Source organism: Camelus bactrianus, chromosome 7, assembly GCF_048773025.1.
Source record: "Camelus bactrianus isolate YW-2024 breed Bactrian camel chromosome 7, ASM4877302v1, whole genome shotgun sequence".
NCBI lineage: Eukaryota > Metazoa > Chordata > Mammalia > Artiodactyla > Camelidae > Camelus > Camelus bactrianus.
Genome location: NC_133545.1, coordinates 74,958,853 through 74,975,622, shown reverse-complemented (window position 1 = coordinate 74,975,622; position 16,770 = coordinate 74,958,853). Strand labels below are relative to the sequence as shown.

At 39.1% G+C, this 16,770-nt stretch overlaps 1 protein-coding gene across 1 annotated transcript in view; it reads left to right on the top strand.

Annotated features, from left to right (window-relative positions):
• RELN (reelin) overlaps positions 1–16,770 on the top strand; it is a 444,588-nt gene that overhangs the window by 330,307 nt on the left and 97,511 nt on the right. Inside the window, exons 23-28 of the mRNA XM_010946673.3 lie at positions 1,283–1,420; positions 2,305–2,491; positions 8,367–8,572; positions 10,652–10,823; positions 11,297–11,497; positions 16,259–16,491. Coding sequence (XP_010944975.2) covers positions 1,283–1,420; positions 2,305–2,491; positions 8,367–8,572; positions 10,652–10,823; positions 11,297–11,497; positions 16,259–16,491 — 1,137 coding nt within the window. The remainder of the gene's footprint in view (positions 1–1,282; positions 1,421–2,304; positions 2,492–8,366; positions 8,573–10,651; positions 10,824–11,296; positions 11,498–16,258; positions 16,492–16,770) is intronic.

Genomic DNA, 16,770 nt, shown 5'->3' with positions numbered 1-16,770 from the left:
ATTAACGAAGAAGAGGTTCATCTGTCTCTCTCTCTCTCTGTATGTACCACGAAGAGCACTGATATGCTGCAAACCCGTGTCTACCGGGTTCACCTCAGTGAATCCTGGGATTATCCTACTAGGAATAAAAATGCAACTAATTAGCCACAGTTCATTGGTAAAATAAACAGTAAAGGCTTAGTCTGGATTTTAACAGTCTGTTAGGTACTTAGGGAGTATTTAATATGTGGGTAATTGATGCAGTAGACTTTAATGGATCATTCAGAACCATTAAGATCAAGTGTTATCTGTAGATAGTATACTCGGGGAGGGTTTAATCGATGGAACTGAGCGTACACGTTAATTCTGCAAATTCTTTTTGTTTTCGTTTTGCACTTTGACCAAAAAGAACTGATCATGGATCCCTGAAAGTTCCTAGAGGTGAAAACTATGATGTGATATTAAAAAAATTTTTTGTGGTAGTCGATGAAGAGAAACCTTCTTGGCATTGCTCTCAAAATAGCCTCTTCTTCGGACTTTATGTCTGGTTTAGATGAATCAAGGTCCCAAGTGTTTCTCTGTGGGTAATGGACTGTGTAAGTGTTTATCTCCACTTAACATCGGCTTGCCCATGAAACCCAAGCAAGTTAATGTTTCAGAAATAATAAGCAGAATTTAGCACCCGGATGTTCTTACCTGTAATATAGTACATTGTGGCATGTCCCCTCAACCCCCCAAACAGTAGCTCCAGACAAAACTTTTGTCTTATGTTGAGAGCTGACTGGAAGTCTTCCAGTAACTACTGGTGCACTTTATTGTAAGAGACTGCATTACTCTGAGTTAAACACCTCACACTTTCATCTATGAAAGAGAGACTAAATTTATACTAAAATAAACTATCCTCAGTCAACAAAGCATCAAGTATACATTTTTTTATTTTTACTATAAATATAGTTTAGTATAAATCTTTATTATTAAAAACTTTCTTCCTTTCCTTTCCTAGTGTTAAACCCCTGTGCAACAACAACAAAAATTTGATACTCTCTTTTTCTTCAAAATGTCTCAAATTAAATTAAGATTGCGGTAGATAACAAAATAAGCAGATTTCTTTTTAACTTTCCTTATGGATGGGATTGTTGAATCAGACAGTCCCTGAGTGGAAATTAAACGATTAACGGGAAATGATTGGCAGCTAAATCCAAATTCCAGAGAGTCCAATGTGAAGGATTCTGAACTCTGACCTCTTTGTCTTTATTACCACAGGAGAGTTAAAACTGTTTTGATTCCCGTGCCTTGTTTCTAGGTCCAGCGCCACCCGCTTCCGCTGGAGTCAGAGCTATTACACGGCCCAGGACGAGTGGGCGTTAGACAGCATTTACATCGGGCAGCAGTGCCCGCACATGTGCAGCGGGCACGGCTCCTGCGACCACGGCCTGTGCAGGTAGGTCCGCGCGATTAGAAGGAGCGGTTGACTGCCTCTCAGGATGTGTGTTTAGAAGGTACCACAGCAGCTGTCATCAGCGTTATATGAATCGCCTGATAAATAAGGAAATGGCCAGAGGAAAACGATGCCTCCTTTCTTGTCCTTATTTAAGATGTAAAAGATGTTGCATTTAAATAAGCGTAAAGCCATATATTCTAAATTGCAAAATCTAACCTCAACACAATGCCTCCTGGGTTTAAATTTCAAAGTTTATTAATTAAGCCCAAAGCCCTCTTTGGTAGTTCTTAGAGCCTTGCTGTTGTTTCCCTTTCCTTCCCCTGACAGTCTGCAGGCACTAGTCGGACAGCTGCTGCACACTCTCCTGCTCCACTTCGCAGCAGCTCAAGGCTGTGTGCAGGGGAGATGGTGATTATCGCTAATGAGAATGAAATAGGAGCACACCTGGATACTTAACGACTCTAAAAGAGACATAATTTAATCTGAAAGAGGAACTATAAAACATGGCCACAGTTACACTGGTTGAGCAAAGAATTATATGGGACCTTTTAAGGTTGCAGGAATCCCCTCCCTCCAGCCACGCATGTGCACACACACTCATCTTTTTTCACTACTCCTTGATGCCTTATTTCTACTGTTACAGCACTATTGCTTTTCAGAAGGGGCCTATCCTTTTTTTCTTTTTTTTTTTTTTTTTTTTTTTTTTGCCATATTTAAAACCTGAAAGTTGTTACCACCCATACACACAGATTAACACTATGGGGAAAAATCTAGTGTGGATGATAATCCCCGAGCAAAAGCGAGACACAGGAGGTGTTGCAGGTCAGATGTGGGCATTCACACAGGTGTCCATCATTTGCCCCCTCGGCCCTCCTCCCTCATAGGTGTGACCAGGGATACCAAGGCACCGACTGTCGCCCGGAAGCCGCCCTTCCCTCCACGATCATGTCGGATTTTGAGAGCCTGAATGGTTGGGAGTCTGACTGGCAAGAAGTTATCGGGGGAGAAATTGTAAAACCAGAGGAAGGCTGTGGGGTCATCTCTTCTGGATCGTCTCTGTATTTCAGCAAGGTATGACTAAGAGCCGGGAGTCAGTGATGGGGCTGTGGCTGTTTCAATATGTGGCTGATGTATGGAGCTGTATGAACCAGAAGGTACAAACATGACATAGCTTTATTTTCCCCACACGCCCTCCTTTTGACTGGAGTTTTGTCAAATTCCAATACCTTAACTCCATTTGGGAAACTCTTATAGTTTTATGCTTACCTTTGGTCACTACAGATCCAGGTTAGGACCTTTAAAATTCCTGTCCCTCTTGTACATGACTTAAAGCTCATGGCTTTCCTTTCTTCCAATGCCATCCAGGAGTGTGTCTTGCGGTGCCTTGAGTGGGGCAGGGTCTTGTCCTCTTCTCATCCAAGTCTTTGGAGGGTGTGTGAGCAGGCCGACCTGTGGGGGAGGAGGAAAGTGGTGGTGGAGGGGGCGGAGCTTAGAGGTTACCACCAGACTGCCTGTTTCAGTCTGATTCTGTGACCTTCTAGCTGTATGACTGTGAGCAGATTCATTAACCTCTCTATGATGTGGCTTCCTCCTCTGTAAACAGTATCTACCTCATTAGGGCTATTATGCAGATTAAATGAGTTAGTACTTGTAAATCATGTAGAACAGTGTTTAACACATAGAAAGCACTTCTGTAAGTGCTTATTAGATTTGTCAATCCATTAATCCCAAGAATATGATTAGAGGGAGGAAGACTAATGGTGAGGGTGGGGATGGGCAGAAGCACTCCTTGGGAAGTGACCAGCTGTCCATCAAGAGCAAACATCCCAGGTCCTACTTCAGCTCAGTTTGGTGGCTGCTGGTGGCGTCTGCTGATGTGAGACTGCCCTAGTCAGCTTGGGCTACTGTAACAAAACACCATAGACATGGGTGGCTTAAACAGTAAAGATTTTTTTCTCACTGTTCTGGAAGCTGGAAAGTCCAAGATCAAGGTACCGGCAGATTCGGGGTCTGGTGAGGCCTGCAGATGCAGGGATCTTATGGCATCCCATGTGGTGGAGAGAACAGAGGGAGGGAAAGCAGACACAAATCCCATCATCGGGGCTCCACCCTCGTAACTTAATTACCTGCCGAAGGTCTGACCTCTTAATACCATTCCTTTAAGGAATAAGGTTTCAACAGATGAATCTGGGGGCACCCCAACGTGAAGTCCACAACAGAGACTCTGAGCAGAAGTTTTTCCTGCAGGGTTCAGCTTCTCCAATGGCAGCAGACAGGTCAACATACCAACCAGGGATGAGGTGCCAGCCAGAATCCCTAAGTTCCATTTTCTTGGAACACTCCTAACTCATGTTGCTGGGTTAGGGCTGGGGCTGAGGGAACCCCCTCCCTCTCTTCTCTTGCTACGCTCCAGGCAGGGCGGTCTTTTCTTCCTCCCTCCTCCAGTTCATCTCTTCATGCAGTCTTCCCAAGGACTGCAGAGGAGAGCAGGCCAGGTTCTCCAACCCGAGCAGGGTGTCCAACCGCAGCTGCTGGCAGCTCTCTTTAGAACATGGGGTGGCTAGCAGCACTTCTTTCTGGCAGGGACTATAGCCACCGATTTTAGGACAACTGGAAATGTCCCCTTCCGTGTCACATAACATATACAGGAGGGTAGGTGATATACCGTAGGGCTGCTGTGTTGCAGAACCTGTTTGGGCAGAAATCCAAAACAAGCTAATTTATGCAAATGCAAAAATAGGTACAGCTTTTGTTTTGATGCAGGTGCAGAACAAAGAATCAGCAAGTAAACAAGATAGGGAATGGTAGGAAATCAGGGGTGGATTCCATTTAATGATATTTCTTATCCATTGACTTTGGCAGTCCCCTGGTCATTATTATTAGAGTTAATAGTCAACAAGTGACCAATATACATTGCATAGATCTGGGTACACTGTACAGTTGTGCAGAAATGGAAAGATTGTTTCTCCCATAACCATCAACTTTAAAACAAGATTACGGATCCTTAACCAATATGTACCCAAACATTCTGGTAAACGTGTGTGCACACACACACAGATATTTTAAATATAAAAAGGTTACATATCAATATTTCTTCCACTTAATTCAAGATTACATCTGGAGTCAAAATATCAGCCTTTGTACCTGGGCTCCAGAACTCATTAATCGGTTCACCCTGCAGAGTTATAACATCTTCCTGTGTCACAGGTTTCTCAACTGTAAAGCAGGATAATGGGAGTGAGTTAATGCAGGTAAAGAGTAAAGAATAGTGTTGGGCACAGAGAAATAGCTTTAAAAGTGTTAGCTATCATAATTACACTCTATGAGAATAAATTTCAAATTGGTATCATTGAAGATTTCCATATGTATGCCCTGCCAGTAACTTAAAATCAGCATTTCAAAAATAAAACCGTCCCCTTCCTCTCCCAATCCAGCTTTCTTTCTAAATTTTTGTCAGAATCTGAGGATCACATTTTTACTTTTTTCTCTTGTATCAGTCAGATCTGTTTTGAATTCTAAGTAAGAGGGAGAAACTCACTTAAGCGAAAAAGAAGGAAATTTGGTTCATGTAATCAAAACACAGGAAGGGCTTAGATGAAACTGGCCTCAGAGATATCTGGAACCGGAAACCCAGATGCCCACAGAACTCTCTCATTGAGAGGAGACTGTATTTTCAGGCCAGCCATCCTTGTGGGAGTGGAACTCAGGCCACGGAGCTCTGTAAGCAGCTCTGTAGGAAAATCTGGGGAAGGTTTCTCATTGGCCAGTCATGAGACCTGGGAATGGTGCACAGTGATTGGTGTAGCCAGAGTTATATACTCAGTCCTTTGGCGAGAGGTGGGATACACAGTTTGGCAGCCCCACCAGCCAGCATGTTTGAAGTAGAGAAAGGGTCCCTTAAGCCTTTTGCAAGCCACTCAAGATTAATTTCTCTAAAAATATGCTTCTATCCTGTCACCCTTTCATCACAAATGTTCAGGATGGTCTCCAATACTGCTGTCCTAACTACATTACTTATTTTCTTTTTCCAAATATGAGTCATCTGGTCCAGACAGGAAGCTCACCTCATCATCCCAGGTTTTGCCAATTTCCCTGTCTTTGCTTGGTCTCCACTGCTCACCAGTATGCCTTCCACCGTCTCTCACATCCTTACAAACCTGGCAGTGTCTTGCCCCATCCTGCTGCTTCCCTGGAGCTTCCTGGGACCACAGCAGACAACACTGGGCTCTCCTTGTGTTCTCTACATACATAGACCATAAATCATATTTTTATTTTTATCCTCACCGTACCCAGCAAAATGCAGAGTCTTAGTGACTAAGCTGAACTTCTAGATAAGATGTTCCACTCAGAAATGCATGCCTTGCACTAGGCATTTATATATCAATAAGCACCTTTGGGACTGAATAGATTGGAGCATTGATAAGATTGGAGCATTGATAACTGATCGTATGACCAAATGGGACGTAACAAGGAATGGAATGTGGCCTGCTGCTCGAAGCTGTCGTTAGTCTCATTGCAAATACCTGTGAACTCTCAAGTTTGTTTTTGTAACGCATGGTATTGAGCCTGGTCTAATTGACACTCGGTAATTATTTGTTGAAGAAAGGAATGAATGAATGAAAGAAAATTGGAAAACAATAAAAAGATCTAAAGAAGTGGTTATTTTCAAATAAATATAGTAGAATTATTTTTCTAGTAGCATTTTGATTAAGAAGATTTTCATGGGAGAAAAAAGATAGTTTTATAAAGCATTTTAGAGGTTTTGTTATAAAGGCTCTAGATCCCGAAGGCATTACCTTTAAGTTTTGTATTACTTTATCTAAACCCCAAAGCCATGTCGACCTAGAATGTCTAGGGGCAACTGAGGGTAATTGCCACACTCCAGGACTGAGGAGATCCTTAACCTGTTACTCCAACACATGTGCACACACGTGACATGTGTGTATAATGTCTACACGTACACATAAATGCATCAGTCGTAGAGTAACAGAAAGAACTGCAAACCATGTGTTACACCAGATTCTAAATTCTGACCAAAAAGTTTGCCATGAGCCATTTCCTTTTTCTTTTTTTTCTCCCTTTAAAAAAATGTTCAGCATTTCAGGTCACTGAACAAAAGAAAATGATTTGTGCTATTCTCTAGGAAAAAAAAATAAACATCCTCAATGCCAAACCAAGCATTTGTATGGTATTTTTCACCATTTACAAAAATCCCACAAAGCTTTTCCAAAAACCTCTGTAGACCAACGCCAACAGTCTCCTGGAAAAACAACACTGTTCTGTGAATTTCACAATAGACCCTTCATTCCAACCATCTAATTGTGATAATTGGATTTTTATAATTCTCCTCACCTTAGGTCTTTATCCTTCTGGCTCATTTCCACATGCCAAGATTTTCACAGAGGTTGGCTGGATGGGAATTAACCAGCCAGCGTCTTCTCAAAATCATTCTTCCTGTAATGCTCTGAAGGCATGAGAACTCTATATAATAATAATCTCAGATTATGGTCATCTCTGACATGTTTCACACTTACCATAGTTCAAATCAACAGCAAGAAAAATTAAAAGCATATCTAACAGGTTGAACATGCAGGTTACTTTTACAATTTCCTCTAATACATACATAAAATTAAGATTTCCAAAAAATGAGTTTCTGTCTCAGGATTAACTTCAGTTCTCTTTTCACGGGCACCCTGGTTTATTTTGGAATCTCTTAATTGGCTTTAGATTTATCAGTAACAGTGTACTCTTTGAATTATCCCTAAGTGTTTCCCCTGTGATGTCTGGTAACTGAGACCCTTTCTTAATTAACTTAGTGGATTAGAACAGGGTTTGAATTAGAAGTGTCAGGGGTGGTTTTCTCTGTACCGTGTGTCCTACCTCAAGTCTTCTTCCTGACTTTAACTGAACTCCTCGGAATCTCTCCAAGACCAGACAGTGCAGTCCATGGGTTAACCTTGACAGAATCAGTTTGGGTGAAAGAATCTTATGAGCAAATCTTTTTTCCATCCTGTTAGCGGGAAACCATTTACATACAACAGGAATGATGACAAACCTTGTCAATTTGTATCTAAAACCTCACAGCAGGATTGTGACAGGCAGGGGACAAAACTAAGCAAAAGAAGCAAGTTGCTGAATTTGAGGAAGTTTTTAACAATTTTAAGACAAAAGGAGACCATTTAGTGGTCACAGAAACTTATGTAATGAGTTCAAGAAATAGAGATAGAAAGAGAGAGACTGACTGGGAACTCGACAGACTCCAGTACTCTTTCTTTTTGTCAAGAAGTTTCTGTCTTGCCTATTTCACTTCAATTCCCAGGGAGGAGGAGGTGGATCTTGACCTATTTACAGACAGATTGTTTTCTCAGGAAGGCGTGCTGTGTGCTTGGCAAGTTATGCAACATGCTATTTCATCTGATTCTCACAACACCCTATAAGAAAGGTGTTATTACCCATATTGTACCTTTGAGGAAAATAAAAGCACAGAAGGGTCACACAGCTAGTGAACAGCATGAATAGTGGACTGAGATTCAAACCCAGCTCCAGCTGATTTCAAAGTATGTACATGGTCTTTCTTCTCCATGACTCTGCCTGGAGGAGATTTTCAAAGCAAATACTGGGAGTGTTTTAATTAAAATGAATTTTGCTTTATTTTTAAAGGCTTTTGAATACCCTTTGGTATAATTAGCAGCTCACAAGGGTTTCATAACCAAGACTGGGAATCCTTGATATAGAGACTAATCAGATGTATCCAGCAGTAGGTACCATATCCAGAGCAGAGACCATTAAATGCTGTAACTTGCTTCTCTCTATAATAAATGTAGACAAGATCACCTCCACTTAGCATTAGGATGCTCATGTGAATTTGAAACCGAAACAACAAAATGCCGAAGAGCTCCCAGATAATGGAATCTGTGACTTTTTTCTTCTTCTGTCTTTTGGAAAGGCTGGGAAAAGACAGTTGGTGAGCTGGGATCTGGATACTTCTTGGGTGGACTTTGTCCAGTTCTACATCCAGATAGGCGGAGAGAGCGCTGCGTGCAACAAGCCCGACAGCAGGGAGGAGGGTGTCCTCCTCCAGTACAGCAACAACGGGGGCATCCAGTGGCACCTGTTGGCAGAGATGTACTTCTCAGACTTCAGCAGACCCAGGTAACTAGCCCCGACGGCCTTCCAGGGGTTTCCAGGAATCATAACGATGACATTGCTGTTGAGGTGTTTCCCAAAGGTTGTTAATCATTACAAAAAAGAACAAACTCATAAATATCTGACTTGAATGATTGCTCAATATATGAAGATTTCATTTCATTTAAGTTTCTCGACAGAAAGCATTCATATTCACATTTGATTTTTTAAAGAATTTGAGAAAATTTGTGAGTAGGAGAAAAGTGAGACAGTTGGCCACTCTCTTCCCAAAGAAACTCTGTGATATAGGGATGTTCCAAGCTCACTCTTGCCATTTGTGGGATTTTTTAATGCACACGTGAAATATGTTCATCTGTTAGATTTAATAGAAAAGTGGATTTTTTTTAACTTGTCATATGGCTGCACCCAGGGCTAGTCCTAGATAGTATATGAATGAATCTGTGGAGCTCAGAATTTTCTAAAATTTTTCACTGGTCCATCCCTTTCTTTATTTTGATGGACTGGGAATATATGTAATAAAATATCTTAGACAATGACTATTAAGGAGTTTGGGAAAATGAGTCATATACCAGGCAATCAATGAATTAAGCTATATTTAAATATAATTCATTTGTAATTATATAGTATTTTGAAAGTCTGTGTTTATATTTTATATTTTATATAAGTGTCATTAAAATCTACTCAAGAATATCACTTTTATGTCCCAATCCATAGTGAGGTGGTTAATCACACCTGCACCAGATCAGGTAGTGAGGAGGACTTGCCATGATTGTGTGAAAAAGCACCCAGATATCAGTTATCCTTGAATCTGGAAAAGGGGTTGAAAGCTGGAAAAAAAAGGACATCACTTTTAGAATATTCCTTTTTGTAATCTCACTATTTACACTTCAACATAAGGACAAATTTTTCTTTATATGTTGACCACCAGTTATTATTAAGTCTTACCATATTAATGTCTCTGTTTTGCATATTACAATGGAACCTTATTTTACTGGAAAAAAGTTATTGAAGAATATATAGATCCAATTCTTACAAGTTAAATCGAGAAAATTATCAAGAAAAACAGTAAGATCCCAATAGAAAAAATGGGTAAAAGGGATGAATAGATGTTACAAAACAAGAAACACAGATGTTTAATAAAATATGAATAATGTGCAGCCAGTGTTGCAATAAAAAGGTATCATTTTTCAATAGTCGAATGATCATTGTTTAGTAATACCAAGTGCTCTCTCCACACTGGAGCAGGAAGACAGGCCCTCTCCTGTCATCCACAAACCATTATGAACCTTCCAGAAAGGAATTTGGAAAAATCAAGAGCTTAATCATGACCAGATTACTTGACCTGGTAATTTCTTTTCTAAGAGTCTTCCCCAAAGAAATAAACTGAAGTGTAGATAAAGCTTTATGCATAAAGATTTTCATCACAAAATTATTTATAATAGGGAAATGTGAAATTAATAATAGCATGTCTATGTGATGAAAAATTATATAAAATGATAAGAACTAATTTTACTGACATGAGAATTTGTTTATAATATAATGTTAAGTTTTAAACAGTCAGATAGCAAATTGTACACCTATCTCACCTATGTAAAAGGTTGTATGCTTTGATGCTATATATCAAAATGTTATCAGAGGCCAACCTCATATCATGGATTATGAGTGATTTATGGTTCATTTTTAATGCATATATATTTTTCCCTCAATAAGTAATAACTGCTTTGAAAAAATTTAAATGCTATTTTAATGCAATAACATACAAAGGAACAGTTTTTTCTAAGAATTTCTTTAAAATGTTATGGCCATTGTCATGGTAGTCAAAAGACTTTGTTTAATGAATCAAACTTGGTTGAAATACTTGCCCCCAAAAGATACAGTTCCAAATGGAAAAATCACGACTGGGACCAAACTTGTTTGCAACTTTAAACCTCTTGTCTGTTCTGTCTAAACTTAGAAACTTTTCGAAAATACCAAAAGATCAAACAAAACTAAACTTTCTCTTGTTGACACTCATGTTATTTTAACAGCTACTAAGAAAAGCACAGCTTTTCCTTTCCCAACAGTAAACGATTTGCTTTCATGCAGGTTTGTCTATCTGGAGCTCCCAGCTGCTGCCAAGACGCCGTGCACCAGGTTCCGCTGGTGGCAGCCTGTGTTCTCAGGGGAGGACTATGACCAGTGGGCAGTCGATGACATCATCATTCTGTCCGAGAAGCAAAAACAGATTATCCCAGTTGTCAACCCAACTTTACCCCAGGTATTTCTCATTATGTCTGAACTCCAAGAAGATGTGGACTTGTGTAAGAGGATGGAATTAAATAACTACTCACTTCCCCAGGGGCTTAGTGCTTGACTCCTTGAACATGTAGTTTTCTGTGTTTACACTTAATTTGTTTTTGTTACCTCTCTATGCTACTAGCTCATAGATTATTTAGATGTAAAAGAAAAAAAGAAGAAGAAAGCAGAAATAAGACTTGCAAGTTTGGACAGGTCATCAAACATAATTATTAGTGTGTTTATAAAATGCTTAGATCCACAGTAGCAGAATATTTTCAGTTGCTAAATTGTCAGGAGAAAAAGTTCATGGCAGTTAAAAAAAATTAATTTTGAGATTCTGCTGTATTTTCCTAGAAATACAAATAGTACCAATTCATGAAGAACTGAAAATTCATTTCTTGTTTTCAAAGCTGTCAAATTGCCTTTCTATGTTGTTTGTATTGTTTCTATTAGAACTTTTATGAGAAGCCAGCTTTTGATTACCCTATGAATCAAATGAGTGTGTGGTTGATGTTGGCTAATGAAGGCATGGTTAAAAATGAAACTTTCTGCTCTGCCACACCGTCAGCCATGGTATTTGGAAAATCAGATGGGGATCGATTTGCAGTAACTCGAGATCTGACCCTGAAACCTGGATATGTGCTACAGTTCAAGGTATTTATGCGCAAACTTCTTGCAGGTTAAAGAGCAACCAATTCATAAAGAACACAAAATTTTCATATATTATTAAAGAAGGGACTCATTTGAACAAACTTTCCAACAATCTTAGAACGGCAAAGCTTTTTAGCTCTGCCCATAAGGAAAGCAGCTTGTCAGTTTTTAATGAGCCACAGAAGTTGTGGCTGTGTCTCTGTGTTTCTTTAAGTGCTCATGGAACTCTACCAGAATTAAGAAGCAAGTTGACTGAGGATTTCAGTCTGATTGTGACTTAACGAACCCCATGCTTCTGAATGGTAATGGATAAGTACTACTTTTCAGCTTACTAGTGCTTTTTGGACCCATGAGTTATTTTATGATTTTACTCTAGGGTTTTCAAACAGTTTCTCTTCCTTTGATTCTGTAAATTTTTACTTTAATTATCATTGTTCTCTTAAAAGCTTCTTGGTTTTCAGCACTGTGATAACATGTCAACATGTACAGCAAGTATTTACTTTGACAAGCTCTTTTTTCAGAACCCTAATCAAAATTTCATTGTGTTTATAATAAAATCCCATTGGTGAATTCTGAGGTCGAAAGTAATGCAGTTTTAATGAGCCAGCACAACTACATGGTCCTTACATAACGGCAGGCTGCAGATGCTAAATAATTTACAAATGGAATTATTAAAGAGATCAGATGTTTAGAGGAAGCTCTTCAAATGTAATTTCCAGAGGTCTGTAAACTAGGCAGTTAGTCATAAATAAAATGATTAGTAAAATGTTGTCCTTCTCTGTTTAGATTTTGATGCTAAGTTGCAATGGAAAAACCATTAAAAGCAGTCAATGCCTCTATATTAATTTGTTGGCAATGCCTAAAATGGGAACAGAATAATAACAATAGCAAATACACTGCCAGAGCACCATGTTGTTTCTCATCTGGCACCATTTCTAATTAATTAGTCACAAAATCATGATAATGTAGGTGTTGAACCCTGCAAGGTAGTATTCTGAAGTTTAAAAATATAAATTTAGAAAATATTATTAAGTGTTTCAAGTACTTAAACAACCAGCAACAATGCATAATGCCTAAGGAAAATCTCAATGCTTAAATCACACCAGGAGAAAACTATTGATTTCTGACTGTTAGTTGATAACAGAGATGTAATATGAGTCATTTGGGGGCTGATGATTAATGTCTATTTGGAATCTGTAATAAGAACTTGGTGTTATGTGTAAAAAAATGCACAGTGCTGGTAAAGTTTTTGTGACTGCCTGCCATCGGTCAACACTAAGTACTAGGAATATAGAGAGGAGAAATATAGCCCAGCCCTCAAGGAGCTCAGAAACTGGCAAGTGAGCCAGAAAAGTGAACAGCTGTAGTGCAGTCACTGGAGTGCTGTGGCGGAAAGAGGCTCGGATGCTATGAGAGTACCTGGAATAGTTCCTGGCATATAGCAGATGCTCCAAAATTATCTGTTAGTTGAATAAATGGATGGATGGTTGGATGGATGGATGAGTTGAAATGGGACGTTTCTGGAAATACAGAGACTTAGAATGCTGAAGAATGGAGGCGGGATGGGGGTTCCAGTTAGAGGGAACAGAATGTGAACATGTGTGAAAAATACATAGAAGTACAAATGAGAATGGAACTTTTGAAAATTTAAGGAATTTGGAGTACGTACGGTAAAACTGATCCTAACTGGCTTTCTGTGATATATTATGTCACTTGGACATTAACCCAAGAGCAATGAATCATGGAAGATGTTTAATCCATTGAATGTGAGAATCAGACCTGTGTTTTAGAAAGATCATTCTGTTGACTTAACAGGAGGGGAAACTGGAATCAGTAAGTACATTCACTCATTCATTCATTTGGCAAAGACTTATAAAGTCACTACTATGTTTCAGGCTCATTTCTAGGCTATGAAAATAAATCAGAATAGAGTGTTGGACTAGGGTGTTGGAGGATAACAACTATTTTATAAAGGATTGTCAGGTTAGCCTCACTAATATGACTTTTAAGCTGAGACCTAAACAAATGAAGGGGATCATGCAGCTATCTGGGGAAGAGCACTCCAGGCACAGAGAACAAACAGGACAAAGGCCTTGAAGTGGGAGTGTGCTTGGAAGAGTTCAAGAAACCGCAAGTTCCACTGTCACTAGAGCAACAAGAGACAAGAGTGAAAAGGGGAGACAGGTAGAAAAAAATAACATCAGACTTTGACTTCTGCTCTCAATCAAATGGCCAGCAGAAGGGTGATGTACTCTGACTTAGGCTGTTAAAGAATCCCTCTGGTCACCGTGTCAGGACTGCACTGGCAAAGCAAGGGCAGAGACAGAAAGACCAGCCCGGCAGCTATGGCAGTGACCCCAGCAACAGATGATGGGAACGTGGGCTTGTGCGATGGTGGAGGAGGCAGAGACAAGAGCTGTGTAGTCAACAGGTTTGGGTGACCTGTTGGGTGATAGAATAGATTCTAGAATGACTCCCACATTTCTGGCTCCAGTCACTGAAATTGGAAATGCAGGAAGAGGAGGATTCGTTTTAGGGTGGTGAATGATGAGAACAGACTTGGACCTGTGGACTTAGGGGTACCTATGGATTGCTGAAGGGCAAACGCACAGGAACCAATTATGTACATTGTCCACAGAGCCTGAGAGAGGCCACATCTGGGAGTCATAGGTATTCAAAGGGAATTTGAATTATGATTGTAAATGAGATTAGGGAGCACGTAGAGAGTAAAAAGATAAGAAAGCCAAGAAATGAATTCAAGAAAACATCAGCAGTTAAAAGGCAGGCTCAGTGGTCCATTAAATAAGTGACAAACATCACAGAACTGAAAGTTCCATCAACTGGCCTACATTAGAAACAATGGCAGTCATAGAAAGTCTACGACAAAAAGCTCACTGTGTGCCCAGCGTGACTGCCCTCACCACGTGCCAGCCAAAGGCGATGCCTACTGATGGATAATGTAATAAAAGGACTTGTGGTAGAAGTAATCGTGCATCTGTGCTGGTCAAGCCTTTACTTACATTCTTCACATTTAACTATGCAAACTTGCATAAATGAATCACAATAAAATTTCGACTCGCCACACTGTAAATTCTTCTAAGAGATGCTTTCTGGTGCTGAGCATGAAAATAAGGAAAATATGCATGGAATCTTCTTCTTTAGAAAGACTGCATCAAGCTTCCTTAGAGTCTCAAGGATGAACTGGTTGACTTCTTGAGCTCCAGCCAGTCTTACTTGCCTGTAGGCCTACCTTTCCTTCGTCCTTTTTTTGGTTATGACCATATTCCTTTGAGTTCTTACTTCAGTTTTTTTCTATAAAATTTCACTATTCTTACTTATAAAGTCTTATGTAATAAAATTCTACAGTAGCTCCAACCAACAAATGAATTAAGATCATTTATATAAGTCAGCATGCAATTAAATACCAGGAAAAGATTCTGACATTTACAATTATCAAAAAATATTAACTAAAACAGTAATAAAGTCATTTATATATTTCTTAATTTAGAAAGAAACTGTTTAAAACTATAATAATATTCAGTGCTGTGGTAAAACTGATTCATTCGAACCCAAGTGATTAAAAATGAACACAGATAAGTAGAAAATTCAAAGTATTCTACATTTTGATTCAGCAATACTACTCTTAGGCATTTATCTGGCAAATAGCAAATCAACTGAAGAAAAAAAAATTTTTTTTGCAATTCTGCATGTAATATGTTAAATAGAAAGTAGGAGGAAAGTTCTAGAATTATGATAACTTCAAGTACGTGGCCAAAATATATGCTGTCTTACAAAGATTATAAAATGGTTGTGCAACTACATTGGGATTTAGGCTGCATTTCTTTTATAATTTTTTTTAATATTGTTAATCCGGTGATGAGAATCATCTACACAAGTGCACAGAACAGTAATGGTTTTGTTTCTGGATTATGTTGCTTATTTGAGGCTGTAACAAAAAATTAGCGCTTTCATCTAAGCTGACAATGATTTCTTACTGAGCTTTGTAAGAAAACAGAATAAAAATGCTTGTTCCACTGAAAACAGAGGATAGCTTCAGTAATCTTCATGTCCTGTAAAGGACGGCTCTTTATCGTCTCCTTCTCTCTGTTTATACCTTCTGTCTAGGGAAGGAAAGGAAAGCAGTTTCTTGGCTTCTTTCTTTTTTTTTTTTTTTTAATTGTTGGAAAATAGTTTTTTAATTGAAGTATGGTTGATTTACAATGTTGTATTAGTTTCAGGTGTACTGCATAGTGATTCAGTTATATATATGTAAATCTATGCTTTTCCAGATTCTTTTCCATTATAGTTTACTACAAGATATTGAATACAGTTCCCTTTGCTATCCAGTAGGCCCTTGTTGGTTATCTATTTTTTAAATAGTAGCTTATATCTGCTAATCCCAAGCTCCTAATTTATCCCTTCCCTGCCCTTCTCCTTTGGTAACCATAAATTGTGTTTTTGTTTTTTGTGTGTTTGGGTTTTTTTTAATTTGACCAATACTCCAGTCACATCTGTGCTTCTCTCTTTCTTCTTATGATCCCAAGAAATCCACAAAATGGTCCTGCTTTCTACTGAAAAGCACCTATTGCTTGCCTAAACAAAGATTTCCAGAACCTGAGGAAGGGTCCTGGTTGGAACTGAGCTGCATGTTCTATTGTAAATTGAGTGCAAACCCAGTAGAAAAAGCCCTGGCTGCTATAGCACCTAATTTGTTGAATGACTTGGAATCAAAACCTTGTAAAATTCTGTCTTTTCTTTTAACAGTTAAATATCGGGTGTGCCAATCAATTCAGCAGCACTGCCCCAGTTCTCCTCCAGTACTCTCATGATGCTGGCATGTCCTGGTTTCTGGTGAAAGAAGGCTGTTACCCAGCTTCTGTGGGCAAAGGATGTGAAGGAAACTCCAGAGAACTGAGTGAGCCTACCATGTACCACACAGGGGACTTCGAAGAATGGACGAGAATCACCATTGTTATTCCAAGGTCTCTTGCATCCAGGTAAAGTGACCATATTTTTTTTATCTCTATGTCTTCATCTCATATATGTCAATAACCTTAAAGTGCTTATAAACTCTAGCTGTGTCTATGCCAATAATGACTCTTGAGGAAATGACACACACACTCGTGAAACAAATTCACTCACTTATTCACTCATTCATTCAACAAATATTTATTGAGCCACCTACCTGAGCCAAATTCTGTTCGGGGCACTGGGATTAGAGCACTGAACAAAAGATGTTTAAAAGCCAAGAGAGTTATAAGGTGTTATTATACCAG